Source organism: Notothenia rossii (genome assembly GCF_949606895.1).
Source record: "Notothenia rossii genome assembly, chromosome: 7".
Taxonomy (NCBI): domain Eukaryota; kingdom Metazoa; phylum Chordata; class Actinopteri; order Perciformes; family Nototheniidae; genus Notothenia; species Notothenia rossii.
This window is the reverse complement of record NC_136905.1, coordinates 67,237,150-67,255,829: the sequence shown is the minus strand read 5'-3', so window position 1 is coordinate 67,255,829 and position 18,680 is coordinate 67,237,150. Positions and strand designations below refer to the sequence as shown.

The 18,680-nt window shown below is 43.1% G+C and overlaps 1 protein-coding gene across 1 annotated transcript in view; it reads right to left on the bottom strand.

Annotated features, from left to right (window-relative positions):
• Positions 1–17,905, bottom strand: part of LOC307046438 (pleckstrin homology domain-containing family G member 3-like) — a 26,322-nt gene extending 8,417 nt beyond the window's left edge. The window contains exons 1-3 of the mRNA XM_079692834.1: positions 17,703–17,905; positions 11,950–12,017; positions 2,245–2,784 (exon numbers count right to left, since the gene is read on the bottom strand). Of these exons, the coding sequence (XP_079548960.1) occupies positions 2,245–2,784; positions 11,950–11,998 (589 nt within the window). The 5' untranslated portion in view covers positions 11,999–12,017; positions 17,703–17,905. The remainder of the gene's footprint in view (positions 1–2,244; positions 2,785–11,949; positions 12,018–17,702) is intronic.
• Positions 17,906–18,680: the final 775 nt, after the last annotated feature.

Here is an 18,680-nt window from a genome sequence, read left to right as displayed (position 1 = left end):
CTCCAAACAAGTGGAGGAGTACGTTGACGAGAGACAAACGCTCACACACGCAGCGACTATATAAAGAGCATACCAGTAAACAGCCTGTACACACACCCCCCCCACACACACCACACACCCCCCCCCCCCCCCACACACCCCCCCCCACACACACACACACAACACCACCACACACACACACACACACACACACACACACACACACACACACACACACACACACACACACACACACACACACAACACACACACACACACACACACACACACACACACACACACACACACACACACACACACACACACACACACCACACACACACACACACACACACACACACACCACACACACACACACACACACACACACACACACACGACTGAATGAACTGCTGTCAGTCATGGATGGAGAATTCCAGTGCAGTGAGAGGCAATGCTGACTTGCAGTCGGCAGGGCGTCTCATAGTCTCCTATAGAAAACTTGCCGCCAGTGTTAATACCATAAACATGTGACCTTTAGTTTAGCGTCAGAGGTTTGATGCTATGTTTGTAGTCTAAACTATGTATGTAGCTTACAGTGCTGCATGCCGAGCTGTTTAAAGAACATGAAAGGCTATTTTTTCCTTTTTAATGCCGTTATAGGTCAAATTAAAAAAGCACTGACTACATTCTTGATCAACAATGTTGAGTATGATTTCTCTGGGTGTGTTTGGGCCAGGTGTTGGGATGTCTTTGGACATGCAAGAACAGCTGGGATAAACAGCTGTTCTTAAAACTTGATTTCATGGATAGACAGATGATTTGAGGATTAGGGACAAGATCTAAAGGGAAAGAGGACAACAGCTGCCAGAGAGCTCAGTGTCAATATCAAGTGGAAGCTTTTGATTAGTTTGCTAAAGGGACAATGCCAAAATGAGGGAAGAGTTTCACATGTCTCTGTCAGATTCAAGGCTCGGTGTGAAATTAAATTGAGCTGCAGGGGATCATTTTGATTAAAGCCATACTGTAATCATAAAAGGATACAACTTTACTAGACTGTGTTCCCACACTGTAGCCTATAGAAAAAACTGTTTCTCTCCTTTCATCTGTGTTATTTCTCCAGTTGGCGTAAAGATCGAGGTGTTTGTGTTGGCTTGGAGGGTTGGGGAGCTCAGTCTGAAGCTCTGTGCAGGCCGGGGCCCGAGTGACCGGGGCCAGGCCGGCTGCTTGATGGGCTGCTGCTCCAGTCAACTGAAATACTTAGAAGTCCTGGAAGTGTTTGTCAGGAGCAAGTCGTTACTCAAGCTGTTACGGGGGCAGCCATCCCTCCCACGGCAACTGCCAGACGCCAGCGCGGACAAAGTGAGGAGAGGTGCTTGTTGGCTTACTGCCAGTCAGTCTCAGAAATACCTCACATGTTAAAGACATTACCCATAGTGCAGAGGACATTGTTTAACAGCAGGGCGCTCCTGTTTCTATGCAGGAAAGATTGAGAGCCTCTCGCTCTGGAAGTTGTTTCGAGATTACAACAGGTTGGATGTGATAAGATGTAAGTGTTGGGGAATCATCCCTGGCACATTTTTATGCTTCACATTTCTGAGGTGAAGTTTCTGCTATCTTTGGCTAGGATCACAAAGCCCATGATTTCTGTCATGACAGACCTGCACTGTGTCCCAGTTTTGACTCTGTGATTGAACTCCAGATATGAGCACACTCCATAATCCCAGGCTACAGGCTGTAAACTTTCCCTGCACTGTAAATATACAGAACGGTTTATATACCACACTATGAACAGATCATGAAGTGCCCCAAAGCCTTCATCTACATGAAGTAGAAATATATAAACAAAGAACACAATTGCCAGATGTGTCAGGCATGCATTTTTCTCAACCGAGCGATTTGTTTAGAAAGTAGAGGAAATCAGAGGATAATGGTAATGAAAATAAAATATAAAAATCCACTGGGTGATTTTACTCATTTGTGGCCACAAACCGCTGCTTGGAACACAGCAGACATTATTGGCTCAGCCATTGAGCCCCTTTCCCCTATTTTAGCTCCTAGCTGGCAAAATGTAGTAAATCACCTCCAAAATGTGCTGCAGACATTAAGTCATAGCAGCACATTAATCCAAATTCAAGCTTTAAATACACAGAACACTCGTGATTTACTCTCACTAATATCAGATGGTTGGCTCGGGCTGAATACTTGGCTGACAACACCAACTGAGACGGAAAATTAAAATACAGTAGTCAGCATAACCCTAACATCCACTCACCTCCACGATGCTGCGCAGGTCCTGGACGTACATGCGCTCTGTCTCAATGATCTCCATGACAACACGGTCCACATAGGTCAGCTTTGGGTTGGGCGCCATGGCGTGCGTGACGACAGGCGAGTGGTGGATATGAGGTACTTTGCCGCTGGCCTTCCTGTTGGAGGTGGCGTTGTTGTTGTTCCACTGGTGGCTGATCACCCGGGGCTCCAGCCGCTCCTGCCAGCGGCCCCTAGAGAAGCTGAGGGTTGGACTCCGCTCTCCGGTGCTGTCCGCTGGGCTCAGCTCCAAGTCTATGTCCTCCTCGCTTTGTATAGGTGGGGTGGTGGACGAAGGAAGAGCTACGGTGCTCCCGAAAGTGCTGCGACTGTCTCGGGACGAGCCAGAGGACAGGGTGGACACGAGGCTCACTGGACGGTCACCCTCTCCGTCCAGTGGCTCCACACATAGCCGGCTGTAGCAGTCTTGGCCCAAGTCAACGTTTGCCTGGACATGTTCACCGGTGGAGAGGGGCGATGACAACTGAGGAGATTCTGGGAGAGGTGAGAGGAACACAAGACAAAAGGAAGGTGTCAGGGTTTGAGAGGCAGATCTTGGCGAGGCCACCTTAAAATGCTGAGGGTCTTAGTTACACACATGTTGGTTTGAGTAGCACGTAAGAAAACCTGCTGTTTTATTGGTTTATTTCAGTTGTAGTTTATGGTAGGAAACTCACGTAGCCTGCTTTTTTGCAGCAATGTAATTAATCAAATGTCCACCTTTGCATGCCCCAGCCGCCCTGTAACTAACCTTCTGTGCAGCTGCACTAAGGGTTTGACTAGACTTGAAGAACCAAGATGACAAGGCCATTAGTAAACCATGCAGATAGATATTTATATTGCTCAATTAGTTTCTTATAAAAAACACAATGTATCCCATCTTTGGTAGTATAGTTCTTTGGATAGAAAATATAATAATGGTCTTAAATGATGACGAATAACAGCAAGGCTACGACTGCATTAAAGCACTGTCTGGAAAGAACTTTAGATAAATAGTATTCTAGTTACATTGAGCAGACTACTAACTACAAATCAATAAAAGACAGCTCAGAGCTCTGTGTTCTCACTCCCACACAGAGGACTGGTTTACAGTAAAAGGACTTGCTCAAATCATTACTGACATGTTCTAACTTAAACACTGCCTATTTTATGGAAAACCAAGCCATTTCCTCTTTTTCACTCGACTGCTGAACCTTGGAAAAACAGAGCGAGGGAAAACTGACGGAAAGAAAAAAAAAGGGGAAGGGTACCAGCAGCTTTGTTTATGTGTCCTTATTGCCCTACGTTTAAGAGAAATGGAATCCATATTGTATTTCACATCCTTCCTGGCTGAGTTGGGAATTTTCCTCACAGCGTTTCCTATATATATGAAGTCATGGTGGTGTGAGAATGGAGCATTGAGTGGCCACTGTGGCAAAGAGGTCCATTTCCTGAAATATTTGCAGTGCAAAGGGGTCAGAACCATTTGGCCAAGCTAAAGAAATAAAGCTTTGTCGCATCATTTGACTTCAGGCTAACAAATGGAAATCTATGAGGCACAAACATTAACAGGTATTGCCAAGTGGGGATGGAGAGCGTTGTTTGGTTTTAATAGTCCACAGATGTCAAGAGCCTGAAATACACTCTCAATCACCAGTGTTGACAAGCTTGTGCATCGTTGGACCTGGCACACAGATGATAACACAAACCTGATGTGTCAGCAGAACTGTATTTCATCAATCTGTAAGAAGCTGCAAGCAAACTGATTCACAATGTACAAGCATGCTAACTTGAATGATCTCCTATGTGCAGTTTAAAGAGAGGAACTACAATGTTTTACAGCTCTCGATGGGATGGATTATTTTAAACAAGACACATATTTAACATGAGAGCATGGGAACTGAAAGTGCTCAAAGCAAGTGACTTAGGAAGTCTTGAAAAAACTATCTGATATGCAGCTGGATGAAGGGCTCCGCATGAGGAATTAAACCACACACACACACACACACACACACACACACACACACACACACACACACACACACACACACACACACACACACACACACACACACACACACACACACACACACACACACACACACACACACACACACACACACACACACACACACACACACACACACACACACACACACACACACACACACACACACACACACACACACACACACACACACACACACACACACACACACACACACACACACACACACACACACACACACACACACTTTCCATGAGTCAGTCCTGAGCTCATGAGAGTCTTGTTCACGCTGTACAACTTGCTCCCCACCAAGCCCTCTCGACAACACAGTTCCCATGCACAACCTCACTGGGAGAAAAGGATGAGCTGGCAAGCAGTAGCCGACCACTAGAGAAAATCTGTTTACGCTTCGTGACAAATCACAGGGTTGATGGTGCAAAGGGAGAGTAGAAGTGGTGAGCCATTACACTCACTAAGCCACTACGAATTAGAGTAAGGCATCTGCTTCCTTTGCAGCCTCTGCCTTTTTACATTTTGTTTGAGCTTTGCAGTGTCTGGTGTGTGAAACTCACTTCGGCATTACTTCTTTTCAACACACAAAATCACCTCCTCAAATAATGCCAGCAAAAAAAGGACTTGCAAAAGTCAGCACAATGTTTACACAGTTTCAACACTCTTCTAGCTATTATATAATAAGTGCCAAAACAAGACGTCTCCCTGAACTGTAAAAACTAGACTAGGTGGTATGTGTATATCCCTATATCCTAAGGCTTTAACACTTGACTCCAGCTCAGCTTCAGATACTAAATCTACAGACAGGAATGATCTATTTGGCTGATACCACAAGCCACAGGTTTCTAGGGGAAACAGGAGCGTTGGAAGAATGAAAATTATCTGGGCAACATACAGGTTTATGATAAGTGGAGCGCGAGTTCCTGTGCCAGTCCCCCAGTTATGATACCGTTTCGACCCAAACACGTAATAATAAGCAACTATTGTATAGAGTAGACAATGTAAAAGCGGAGTGTCTGATCATGCTTGTTGAGTCTCTTCAGCATCTATAAACGTTTATCACTTATTTCCACATTTTGCCACTCTGTTGTCAGATGTGGAGGAATTGTAACTGTTTTGTATCACATTTAGCTTTTAGTAAGTTTTTATCTAAAGAAAGCATGATCAGGCAGTTTTTCTAACATGTTACTTTTGTTAAATAGTTTGTATGTATTACTATAGTGTGTGTTCTGTGTGCCAGTTGTCATTAAAAATGTGTTCGCATTTTTTTTGACTAAACAATTATGGATGCCTGAACATTGCCTTGATGGAAAACCATGGTTAACATTGATAAACTGCACTTACTGAACTAAACGTCACATTTAAGCTATTTTCCCATCAGCAACTGAGAGTGATTGAAGCTAAGCACAGCTCTCCGACTGATTGAGGACCCCATTTGTTAACATTAACTTTAATGGTAGGAAAAATAGTTCTCGGAATGCCTCCTTAAAATCCCAAATGCCAATGATGTTTTGGCAATAACTGTAGGGACAGGTCTATACAAAGTAACCATCCTAACAATGCCAGCTATCAGCACACACTGCTTCCTCTGTTTTTATTACCAATTGGCTAGGGCAGAAACATCTGCACTCAAACATACATATTTGAGCACATTCTTACTATTCACCTGACAGTGTTTAATTATTTAGATCATAGCAACAACAGCAGCTAAAAATCATTACACAGGGAATTTGCATAGAGATGTAACAGCTCAGTGGACAGACCTGTTAAATTGTTACTTACACATAATGGTTGCATAGTTAAGTAAATGGCCCAGCACAACATTTCCATTTCAGTCCAGCCATATATTTCACATTCACACACCACAATTTCACAAAGTAAACCACTTCAACGAAACACAACACTCTCCTTTGTTTCAGTGCTGCATCAACACTCACAGAGGCATAACCATTAACCAAGTCAAGGCTAGAGAGATAGTGTACTAAGTGTAGTATTTGGGTTACATTTCAGGCAGACTCACAGCACTTTTTGAACGTCCAGTTATTCTCAACAAAGCAAGACCCAGCAAGACCGTTAACTAAGTGTTTTTAGAATTGTATCCTTAATGGGTTACGTTCAGTTGCCCGCGTGTGAACATCGCTAAAAGGAAGAATGGTTGGAATTCCAGATAAAAAAACCTCCCAACCCCTCATTGTAATTCTTTGAATTCCAGTTTCCTGTCTGTTAAGCCGAGGATAACATCTACAGACAAAAGGTGTGTTGATGCTACATGTCTCTATTGTTGCTTCCCTCAATCCAAATCCCCTGGACAGTGGCTCGTTTTAATGCAGTGCTGGCGTACGCTAATACAACATGTAACCTTAAAAGTAGTGGTGAATGTTTCTGAGTGTTCAAAAAAAGGTGAAATAAAACAGCTTACCAGTTCAGGACCCTTTGGTTGAGGATAAAATCATTGAATGCGAGGGGTGTAAATGATAAAGAAATGGATGTAAGGGATGGGACAGGTATTAGGGGAAATGCTTCCGTTTTATTGCTACAAGCAGATATTCACTCACGAGGGGCTCGATGACTAAGCAGTCTAGAACTAATAATGCAAAGTCTACATTTCAGTCTGAGCTTATCATGCAGCTAACAAAGCAGACAGTTCATAAACGTGTCCGCCTCTGACATCACGGTTAAATGAATGACATGCAGAGCCTAATAAGGTGGTGAAGAAGGTGAATGGAAACACTGAATTAAACCCCCCGGACCTGGTCGTTAACATTTCTAAAAGGCAACATGTACGACAGAGATGATCTGTATCTGTCTGAAAATGTTGTTGTATAGGACACAAAGCATTCTTTCATAGCAAAAGCTTTCTGGCTTCTCTAGAAACAATCTAAGCATGTTTGGATAATGGTTTGGATAATGGCAGACATATCTAAGAAAAGGGTCTCCTACGTAAACACGTTTTCCAGATGAATGTTACCTCCTCTAGGAACTGGATAAGCCACGGCATGCAGCAATGACGTTAGTGGTTGTTTGCTAAATCATGTGATGATGTGACTTGCATTTCAAAAGTCCATGCAAACCAGCCCAATGCAAATTCTAGCCCGGGAAAGTTTTTGTTTCCTCCAAAGTCTAAATCGGCCCTTTTAGTTTGGTTATTCACCTTCTTTTCTGCGCTCACAACAGGATGACTGTAAAGCATGTTTGCGTACGTACAGTACCTTCGTTCAAGGTATTAGGAAACAAACTAGACACAAACAAGTTAATAACAAGTTCAGTGTAAAAATTATAGTGAACAATGGGAAATGGAAGACTTCGACCATAGATAATAGGAATTCCTTTCAAGTTGAATTATTATGTGTCTAAGATATTTATCTACATAACAAATCTATAAATAAAAGACACTCATCATTATTCTTCCTTGAAGTTTATGATTGCTGATATTCACTCACCAAGGAGGGAAACCTGAAGGACCAAGGTGTCAAAGTCCTGGAAGATTTCTAAATCGCCTTCTTCAATCCCACACTGTGACCAGACTCAAAGTATGATGAACGATGAGTGTGCACTGCACAGTGAAATAGAAGCTCATTGAAGACACACCTTTATGACTACTTCAGATTAACTTACTGGGACGCAAAGCCAAAACTTGATTTGATTATTTCCCTTTGAAACTCAAAAATAAAGCTATTCTGTCTGGCTTGTGACATTTTGTTTTTTAACCAAAGCAGAGGCAAAGAAACAGGAACAACAAAGACTATATCTAATCAGCATGCAAATGCTTATCCTAAAGCTGCAGGAGCACTTTCAGGGAAGGACGTTCCCTCTCTCTCTCCACTGTAAAACTGTTGGCAGATAACACTAGCCATGCGTCGGTTGCATCAGTGTTAAGCTGCGCTGTGTTTTCCTGAGCGTAGCAATAAGAGAGTGAGAGCACTGTGGACAGAACATCCCACTGACAGAAACAAGCCCCTGCCTGCTCTGTGAGTAACACCTCACACAGCCCCTCCTGCTTGATTCACATTGACTCATGTATCAATAGGGGATGAATTTAAACCCAGCGCACATTGATTCACTTCTTGAGACATCTTGCATAATTCCTCACACTAGCCTGATCGTACCTGCATCTGCATGATCAATGCTGATACAACTGTGAAGTATTGGTTCAGTTTCATCACATTGAGTCATGCAGGAAGAGCACTCCTTGTTTCCTGGGTGCCTGGCACTGCCTTGACAGCTTCATACATTACTTCAATACCCGTAGGCAAAACTGTTTTGTTTATGACTGCTGGTAATGTACCTCACTAAACTTAACAACCTTTCTTGCAAAATACCATAAAAACATGGTTTAAAGCTGCTGTCTTTTCACTTGCTTTATTTTGTATGTGCTAGCATAGAGTAACTTCTTTCTTAAGAGATATTTCACTTCCTCACATGTAACAAGGTGGATAATCCTAGTTTCTAATTGGTTGATTAGTATGTTCACTAACAAGCAAAGAAAAAAACAACAACTTCAAAACGGCTCTTGCGGCGACCGCTAATCTGCAAACTCTTTCAGAGCCAAGTGCACAGTGTGTGACCCCGATTCTCCTCGGGGGGATAAAGGGGGCCGTGTGTTGCAATACATCTTAATACGAAATAAAATACTTCCGCCCCTCAAGATCCACTCTGAACTTCCTTCTTCAACACCCCCCCCAAATCCTCCGGCACTCCCGCGGAGGCTGTAGGGAGACGGGGAGGTAGTCTTTACTGATCCCCTTGGGAAAAACTCCTCCCCACCTGGCAACGGTGAATGGCGGCCCCTCAGGAAGGCAGGAGGCACAAGCACGTGGGGTTCCTCAGAGGATTAGGCCCAGAGTCTTCACAGACAATTATCCAACAGCATGAGTCAGAACGCTTGTGATTACACATCAAGACTGAGGCGATGGACTGATTTTGTATCCCTTCATAGAGTGGCTGAATTTGAGTCACTGTAGTGTTCATATATGTATAACATGATGGTTTGATTTACACCTGCCTTTGACCTCACAAGGGGCTTTTAATGCTCTGTTAATGATTAGCCTGAAGGTAGGTAAATAAACGGCAGTGGACAACAGAGGCTGAGTACACACAGGCAAACTGAACCTGCATTCCAGAAACACAGTCAAGGTCGAAACCTTATGCTGGGAAGTTTGGGGGAATTCTGGTGTTTAAAAGTGAAACTAACTAGAGTTTTTGAAGCCTGCTAATTTCACTCATGTACTGAGCTCCATAGATTTTCTTAAATACCTGAAATGCTTGTGTTGTAAGAATGTCCTCTTGGATCAGACAACCAAAAGTCAAAAGTCTTTAGCGTAATAATCAGAAAATATTATACTAAATGAAAGAACCATTATTTGTTTGTGGATTTAACCTTATAACATATAACAAACTAAACCAGGATGGTATAAATAGGAACATTTACTTCCTCAGCATTAGAGAGCAACATGTTTCAGAGAGGCAGGATTCTTAAAGAACCAAAAGGACAAAAGCTCAAATGTAATCCTATAAACCTCGCCTGCGCTGGCTCTTAAAGCATCCAGCTGTGCCAGCTAACCTCAGTGCATAGGCATGTGATCATCCACTTAGGAGACTCCTCCATCAACAAGCCCCCCCTTTAAGAGCCCTTCAGGCATTAGGACACAGCCAGCTTTGGATCCATTCAAAACTTGCATCTCATCTGGACGACACACACCATCTGGGCCCTGAGGTGCGAGTCCTTTGTAAACTTTACCACCAATTTGACAGTCTACAACCAACCTGCTGTCATGTCCGCGGCACTCTGCAGAGTCCACACGGGCTGTTGGCAGGACATCTGTGTGAAGTGTGCGTGTGGGGGGGGGAGGTCACGGAGGTACACTTAATTGACTTCCCATCAAGCTGTTTTATCACCCACAGCGTAATAAAGAGTGTGATGCTGTTTCTACTGTAGTTTAGACCTTGACTGACCCAGCAGTTACTTCCTTGTCTGTCGTGTGCATTACCTAACAGGCAGCTATATGACATAATGATTAACTTAAGCAACATTAGCGAGTTTTTGTGGACGTGCAGGATAAGGGGGAGTTTGAGCGAGTGTCAGTGCATGACTTTAAAACTTAACAGGAGTTGCTGCTGGCTAACCTGAGCCCGCCTGTGATTAAAGCTACAAGCAGTTAAATAGAGCTTGAGTTCCAGTCCAGGAGCTCCATAGATAATCCCACTCAGATGCAGCCATCCCTGCCATCAAACATCTATATCCACCACCCTATGCCCATTGGTCTGGAAAAGCTGCGGTGAATGGAGATGATCCACCCGTCCCCCAGAATCCCTTTAAAGCAGTACATTCTGCACACACAGCTACATTCCTCCCAGAGGTTAAGTAGGTCAGAGGGAACCCTTATCTTTGAAAGGGATGCTTCTTGATGCCTCAGGTCTATTGATGCCTGGCTGAGCAACTTTCATTAGATTGACAGGGTGAGACTTTTAAACCTAAGATTTTTCTCATGAAGTAACACAAGTTTAGCCTAGGTGGAAAGTAAGAGTGGTAAAGTGGGTTCCTGTGGAGAAGTCGTTTCTCTTATTAAATTGCATAGCTCTATCCGAAGCCTGCTGCTAGTGGTGAAAACGATAAAGTGCTTCTTTGATCATCAACCCTTTTTGACCAGTAGGAGGAATTTAAGATGGATAGGCACCACAACCTTTTTATTGTTTACCTTGACGAGACACGGGGGGGCTTCCTTTAACCTTGTGCATTCTTCCTGCCTGTTAACCACATCCACTCATCACCTCACACAGATTACCAGCAGCCTCACCCCTCAATTACCATCAATCCATCCACGGCAGGGGCGGGTAGGTCAGTCACACTTTGACTCACACAAAATCTGAAAATGTATCGACTGCAAGTGGGTGTTCTCTGTAATGCCAAAGTGATTTCGCACTGGATATCTGAGCTGCAAAATGAGCTGTGAGAATGTGTAGTCGGTGTAGAGTGGCCTTTTGATGGAAATACAGACACTCATTTTCATGAGGGCGGCACACGTCTCCACCAGCCAAAAGCCTTCTCTGGCAAAAGCAGAACCAAAGGGACAAGCGCGGAGGAAAAAGGGAACCATTGACACAGTGCTATTATTCAGCCAAAGTAGAAGCCCAGCGCCAAATGTGTTCAGTAGAAAAGAGCGGAGGCGTGGGGGGGTTGAGGGACAGAGCAGACAAACAGATACAAAGAGGCCCTGTGTCAATGCCGTAGTTCTCTGTGACTGCTGATAAAGAACGCTAAAATAATATGTAATTTGAGTTGTTCCCAGCATACAAGGTCAGCACCGCTGGCTAGACCAATCGTCTTGGCTGCTGGTGTTTCTGACACGTTCTGGTTTGATGTGCGAGTGTTCTGGGTTTCAGCTGTATGGAAGAGGTTGGCCGAGCTCCACAGGCCAACAAAGAGCCTCTCTGCCCTACTGTAGGAGGGGATTCATTGCTCTCAGTTTATGCTTATACATTTCCTCTTTTCCCCTTTTACCTCTGCTGTATTTCTGTTATGTTAGTACACTGTCCTGGGTAACAAGATACACCATTAGAAATAACTCAACTTATAAAAATTCCATGCTATAAGGCTGGTCGATTCATGGGCAGCAATTACCAGAGCATGGGTCTTACTCTTATTTCGTTTGCATTGATCTTACCTTCCCCCATTGGGCCCTGGTGGAGAACAGAATGGGACCCCTCTGGCATGGCACTCAGGCCTCTGGAGCTGACAAAACAAAACATGAAGGGTCAAACTAAACAGGCACTTCATGTAAGGGCTTACAGTACATCTTGCATGGCAATGTTTATCACAAAAAAGGCAATGTTTCTTTACTTTATGTTAAAGTTTCTTATTCTTTTGTCAAGTCAGTCATGCTTTGTCCCTGAATGCAAACTAGCTACAGTCAATTCAGGGGTTATATAAGAAGGACATTCTTCCCATTCCCCGGGTCCCTGCCCTGCAGTGGCTCATGCCAGCCAATTGCTAATATATAGTGAAGCTGGGGCTGAGGTATGCACAGCGGAGGCAAGCAACTGTGGTATGAGCTCATGCTAATCAGTCGAGAAGGGCCAGGAGGTTAGACAACAGCCTAAGTTAACATGAACTCAAAAGACTTAGTAGCTACAAAGTAAATGTTTTACATTAAAGTACCTCCGTTACTGCTATTTGAGCATGATTAATATTACGTATGCATCTTTAATTGAGGTTTAACTCCGAAAAAGCATTTAAAATTAATCAACAAAATGTTAATACTATATAAAATATTAATGTCTGCTGTATAAAATGAGTCTGACTGACAGAAACAGACAAGCCCGCCAAAAACAAGTTAATTCTATATGAACCTAAAGTATTTGTAAACAAGTGTTACAAATCAAGCTTTGTCACTTCAAAACAGGTCTCTCATTATTCATGTAACTGTCCAGGGAGATTAGAGGTTCACCCTGGTGGCGTGTACTTCTCTAATCCCTCATGCCAGGCTGATCCTGCGGTGCTGTTGATGATGATGATGAGGGGTTTCTCCTCAGAAACACTGCACGGCCAATTTCTCACATCACTGCCTCTATGGCTCCTTACAACAAATTAACATGGACGGCTATGCATGAGAACTCGTCTCCCTGTGATTCCTGGTGAGCCTCCGGCCTTTTAAACATCACATTCTTAGGCCAGCTAGATCAGAGGAGCAGGAATTCTTCAGGGATTAGGATGAGCATTGTTCATAGTGCGTTTGCTGGCCACTGTGCCGAGCTGACAGCCAGGCAGCCGAGGCCAAACTGAGACCACAGCCAGGAGCTGCGCCAATTAAGATGTGCAGGAATGCATGGAGGAGAGTCACAGAGCTGGATCCACACATTAAAATCACTGCTTCACTGTAGGCTTCGTGCAGCTGTAGAGCTCGTTTACTGGACTAGAAAGTCAGTGACGTCTAAACTTGAATTATTTTTGGTTCATCCTAAAGCAAAGCTAAAGTTAAATGTGAAAAAAAGCTCTTATCCACCCTATCTAAATTAAATGTGATTGTTTTTGATGTTTTTGTTCCCATTAGTAGCACTATGAAGAATGTAACAATGGTTCCCCATTTGTTTGTATCTCATGCACACACACACGAGAACACAAATGCAAGCATGTGGTCACATACTAACAGGATGACCATCATTTTTTATGCTTTCATAATAACCCACTCCCACAGTTTTGAAAAAAGATTGACAAATCCCATCTACATTACCATTTGTATATATTGTGCCTTCAGCGTGGATCTGACTGAAGTCAATAATCTTATCTGGGGATGTGGAAAGATTGTAGAGAAGTTCAACTAAGTTGAAAAGAAGAAAGCATTTGATTAAAACTCTATCCAAGATCCACGTTTTGGTACTTGACCATCATCAGTAACAATCTGGAATAGCTGGCTACAATCACTGATTACACATTCAAATAAGTAGCTCAAAGTAATGAAGAAATAGCTAATTCCACTTGAATATAAGATTTCTTTTTTTTGTCATGTTTGGCCTTGGGGTTCCCCACATGTTGGGAGCTCTTACTGTTAAACACGCACATTTAAACTCATTCAAAGCAGGGCAGCTACAATCACGTGTCTTCAAGAATGAGGCCTCCTCAAACAGCCTTTGACCAATTGATTTTCAAGAGACGGGTTAGTTTGTGTAACCTGCAGGAGTAGTATTCATGTTGAGGGTCAGGCTTTGAACTTGTCTCTGTGAACAGTGAACTAATACAATCCTGTTAATCCTGTCTACTATGACCTCTGATCCAACCCGCTTGATGACCAGACCAAAACTATGCTAATCTGATTTTGGTCAATGGGAGGCTAGACTAGGGCTCAAAACGTAGGCTGTAGACGTCTGGTTCTTAAAAATATTTGTTCTAACGTGTTACCAAAGACTGTTGGTAGATGTAGAAAAGGGTTTGGGTGGAGAAAGTAAAAATGTCTAACAGGAAATATTACCGCCAATCTGAACACATCTGGACAGAATTCAAAGATCGTAACTCATTAACTTTCATCTCCTGTTTGCTGACATATGGCAATTCCAAATCCTTGTTTTCCTAGGGAGGGGGCATGTCCAACTCAAATCCTAAAGAAAACACTACCTACAGGCTAAGAGTCATGCCAAGCTGGCAAGCTGTGCTTAAACTAGATGCCATTTCAACCAAATGGAGAGCATTTGGTTCCCACAGCTGACGTCTGCATTACCCGCAGCATGAACCTCCCGCATAGGAATCTGCAAGTTGCCCCTTGATTGAAGACAGATGCTACAAGAGCCAATCAGATGGTTATTAAAAGAAGGACCTTCAATGGATCACTTCTTTAGATGTGCTTGTTCCTTTAAATCGTCAGGCTTGACATTAATCCTTGAATTCAAAGCCTGAATTCCTTTCTTTAAAAACACAGCAAACCGATAATTGAGGGTGACAGATGCCAAGATTCAGCACCCATGCAAATAAAGAGAAAGACATAGTCAAAAACATGCACCTTGAACCAAGGCTGTAGTCCTGACACGTTAAAGTGAAAGGGTCCCCAGGGGGTGATGACTATCTGGAGCATTTTTCACCATTGACAGCCTGTCAAGGTCATGAGAGAAGTGAAACCCCTGAATGTGTCTACAGAGGAAGCCAAAGGGAAACTAGACTTCTGCTCTTTTGACACTTTCTCTGTCTCTACAGGAAGAAATAGACGGGTCCCAGACAAGTCAGTGAGAGGATGTGACATATTATTAAACCAAAAGAAAGCTTTACTAGAAGATGCCAAGATTTCTGCCAATTATTGGTCTGTTTAAACCTCCAACGAAAACCCCCATACACCAGCTGCTCTCTTTCCAACTAATGCTCAGAACTAATTAAAGTATCCAGCATCTGAATCCAAAAAGACAGCCTAATCATCCATTTGTGCAACAATTAACAGCCCAAATTGATTTCTCTTCATGCGGAGCAAATGGTTTGGAGGAAAAGCTAAAAATAGCAACAGAGAATTCCGGCTGCTCTTCTCTCTCCCAGTCGGAGACCTGCTGGATCATGTTACACCGTCTGCCTCAACTAGGCCCACGAGAATCTGGAAGCATGACATAAGCCCCCTGGGATGTGTCCAGACAGACAGGGTGGTGCGGGTTTCATTAAGTCACCATCAGTCATGACGGATGTTTATGCTAGGAACAAATACAACTCGAACCTGGCATGGCAGGCAAGGTCCAGGGTCCCATACGGGCTCATTGAGACAGAGAGCCTTTATTATTTCAGAATTGGTACCATGTTTATCTTGCAAGACCTTTCTCTCACCCTCTAACCCCGTCTACCCCGGCAGAAATATCCCCTGACAAACAGCCTTTCTGTTGGTGCCCTCTTTCCCACATTAGTCCTGCACTTTGTCACCCTGACACACAGGCCTTAAGAGACGAACAGCTTTTCATTCACAGGGGCAAACAATAAAACCCTCACGGTCTCTCTTCACCTCAATCAAATCCACAGCTTCCATAAAAGCGCTGCCCTAACGCGTGACTTCCCACAGACACAAAACACATGAGACCTCCTATTTTAGAGGGCTGCATTTTTTAGCATACTGCTAAGATGGGTCTCTAAGTGATCCATCCAAATGAACACCCACAGGGAACAAGTTGTGAGCAGATTTGCCCATATGGTGCATGTACAACCGGGCCAAAATAGCCTTTAATGGGAGAATAATCATTCCCTGCTGTTCTGAAAAAGGAGTAAGAGCAATTTTCACCTCCCCATCAGTGAACTATTACCGCAGAATGCATACCTGGCAAGTGATGTTGGCAAGGGCCATCTTATTTGGCAAACGGCAAGTGAAGACTTCCAGTTCTTTAAAGTTAGAAATGGTGGACAGCTAAAGGATAAGTAGTCCTCCATAACGTCCTGCAGTGTTAGGAGGGGAGACTAGGAGACTGCAGGGTAAAATGGGACGGCAAGTCTTCAAATAGAATTGGAGTGTACCCATTTAAAGATGCATTACACCATATGTGCAGGCAAACAGCTCCCTTGTGCCTTCGTGCAGACTTGTCCACACACAGTAATAACAAAAGCAGTGTCCGGTCTCCCTGGGGTGTCTGGAATGCGAAATCACTTATGGCACACACTTTCAAACCAAAACAAAGTTGTCAAGTCTTGTTTGAAGTCCAGCTTTAACACATGCAATGTAATCCTAACTTTAACTTGCAATAGCCGGAACTTTACGGTCTCCTAAGATCAAGGTTTTTGCTAAGCAGCATCAAATAAGTGCTTATCCACTAAAGGACAAAATAAGGTGACGTATAAAAAGCTCCCAAGCAGGTTTTTTAAAGTTATAAGATATAGATGAAACCACCCCAACATTCTGCAGCTCTGGTCATTTGCTCACAGCTGCATCATAGCGAGGAAGGAGGAATAATGGGCCAACTCTGAGATCCAAGATACACTGGGGCCGTTTCCTGTTCGGACCACCTGGGAGAGAGCACTGTTCATCGCATAGAGGCAACATTAATCTGAAATAATGATAAGGCGTTATTGTCTGAAAGGTCAAGTGAGGTCAAAAAGAGGTGGAAGATGGAACTTTTCACTGGTAACTGATTGATTGTGTCCCATTCTTCTCTCACAGCTGGGGAGGAAAGTCATTGACCTATGGAGAGCCTGCATTTGAAACCTCACTGGGGTGCTCATTAGAAAAGACAATTAAGATTGCTGGGGCCAAGTATGGGCACCATAGGGGGGAATGGGATGCACGGAAAGAGGAAATTACAAATGATTCAACTGCAGTGTGGATGTTAGTTTGTCGCACAAGTTAAATATGACATCAATGCCTAAGTGGAACAAATATCAACCTCTTTAAAAAGCACACAAAAAAAGAGAATAGTCTCCAGCAGCTGATCAAAGGTCACTCAATTGAGAGTATTTTTTTCCCAAAGACAAACACAACTTATCTGACCGAAACTCATGGTCCCCTCCAGAGCTTACAGTATATTATGCACGTTGACATTTTCTGAAGCAAAAAAACCCTCTAAATCTGTATGCAATGTCTGCAAATAATGGACTACAAATGCGTAGGAGTTTATCAAAAAGGAATTTGTTGAATGTTTTAGTTACATAACACCAAAACGGTCTCTAGGCTGAATGCATAAGCACCAATAAACTCGTGCAGTTTGTTAGTAATTTCCACACCAACTTTGTTTAGCTTAAATTGATCAATGTTAAGCAGGTCAAATCAATTTAAAACAAACTTAAAGACAAGCCAGAAAAGTTTCTAAAATGTCCTGTTTTTTTAAATCCCGCAAAAACACATTGTCAGTACCGACAGACAAACCACAGAAGAAGAATCCTCTTGACATGTGAACTAGCCTCACTGAAATCTTAGCTAACACTGAGTTAACGTCAGCTAAGACTTGGCAAAGTGGTCAAAAGCAGTTCACGTACCGAATTATCCAACTTCTTTCCTCCCGACGACTTCTGTCCTCAGTAAAACTTTCCCCTGCGCTTTCTTGATAAAAACCTTAAAGTTACTCCGGTGTTTTGTTTTTCTTCCACATGTTAAAATCCCCTCAGACACGTCCAAGCAGCACGGGTCAGCCGCTCGCGCTGCATCAAACTAATTTAGCAAACACACACTGCTGCATCTCTGAAGAACGGCTAAGAACTGACGCTGCGTTCAGGAGCCCTGGGAAATATAGCCACCACGGATTGGGTTGTAAACGCAAATTAATACCACAACAACAATGTTAGTCTCATCTGGCTCTAGCTCATTCCAACGAGTGGATATGGTAAGATATGTATTAAACTGCCACATGTTACTGCTTCACCCTTTAAATGAATTAATACAATTAGTCACGGAATAACTGCTATTGCTACAGGATGAATTGTGTTGTTTAGTTTAAAGTTGTCACTTCCCAGGAGAAATGCATGAACAAGCAACTTACAGTAAATCAAAAAGTAAGACTTTTATGTATTGTTATCAATGTTTGTTTTTTGAGAAAAGAAAAAAAAACTATATTTGAAAGTCCACCTGGTTTAAGATCTCTTACTCGAAGAGTCCGTGAATATGACTACGGACCGCCTGTTTTTGACATGCCCGTGTCTGTTGGGTGAGTGTCAGATGTGTTTCTACATCTAAACATCTGGAATGCATACTTTAGTAATTTATTTCAGTGTGAGAGAGTTTGTATTTTTTCTATAAAAGTATCTTTACTGCCACTACTAGAAGAAAATGATTCCAACCCAAAAAACAGGCTTGTGAAAAGACATGACAAATAGTAACCTTGCCACATTACATTTATGGCGCTCAGGTCAGTGGTGTGGGGGCTCACAAAGGCAAGCTTCAGTGAATCAATTGGGTGAGTGCTAATTTATGTGATAGTGATTAAATAGAGAGGGGTACTTTTGCTTTGCACTACCCCC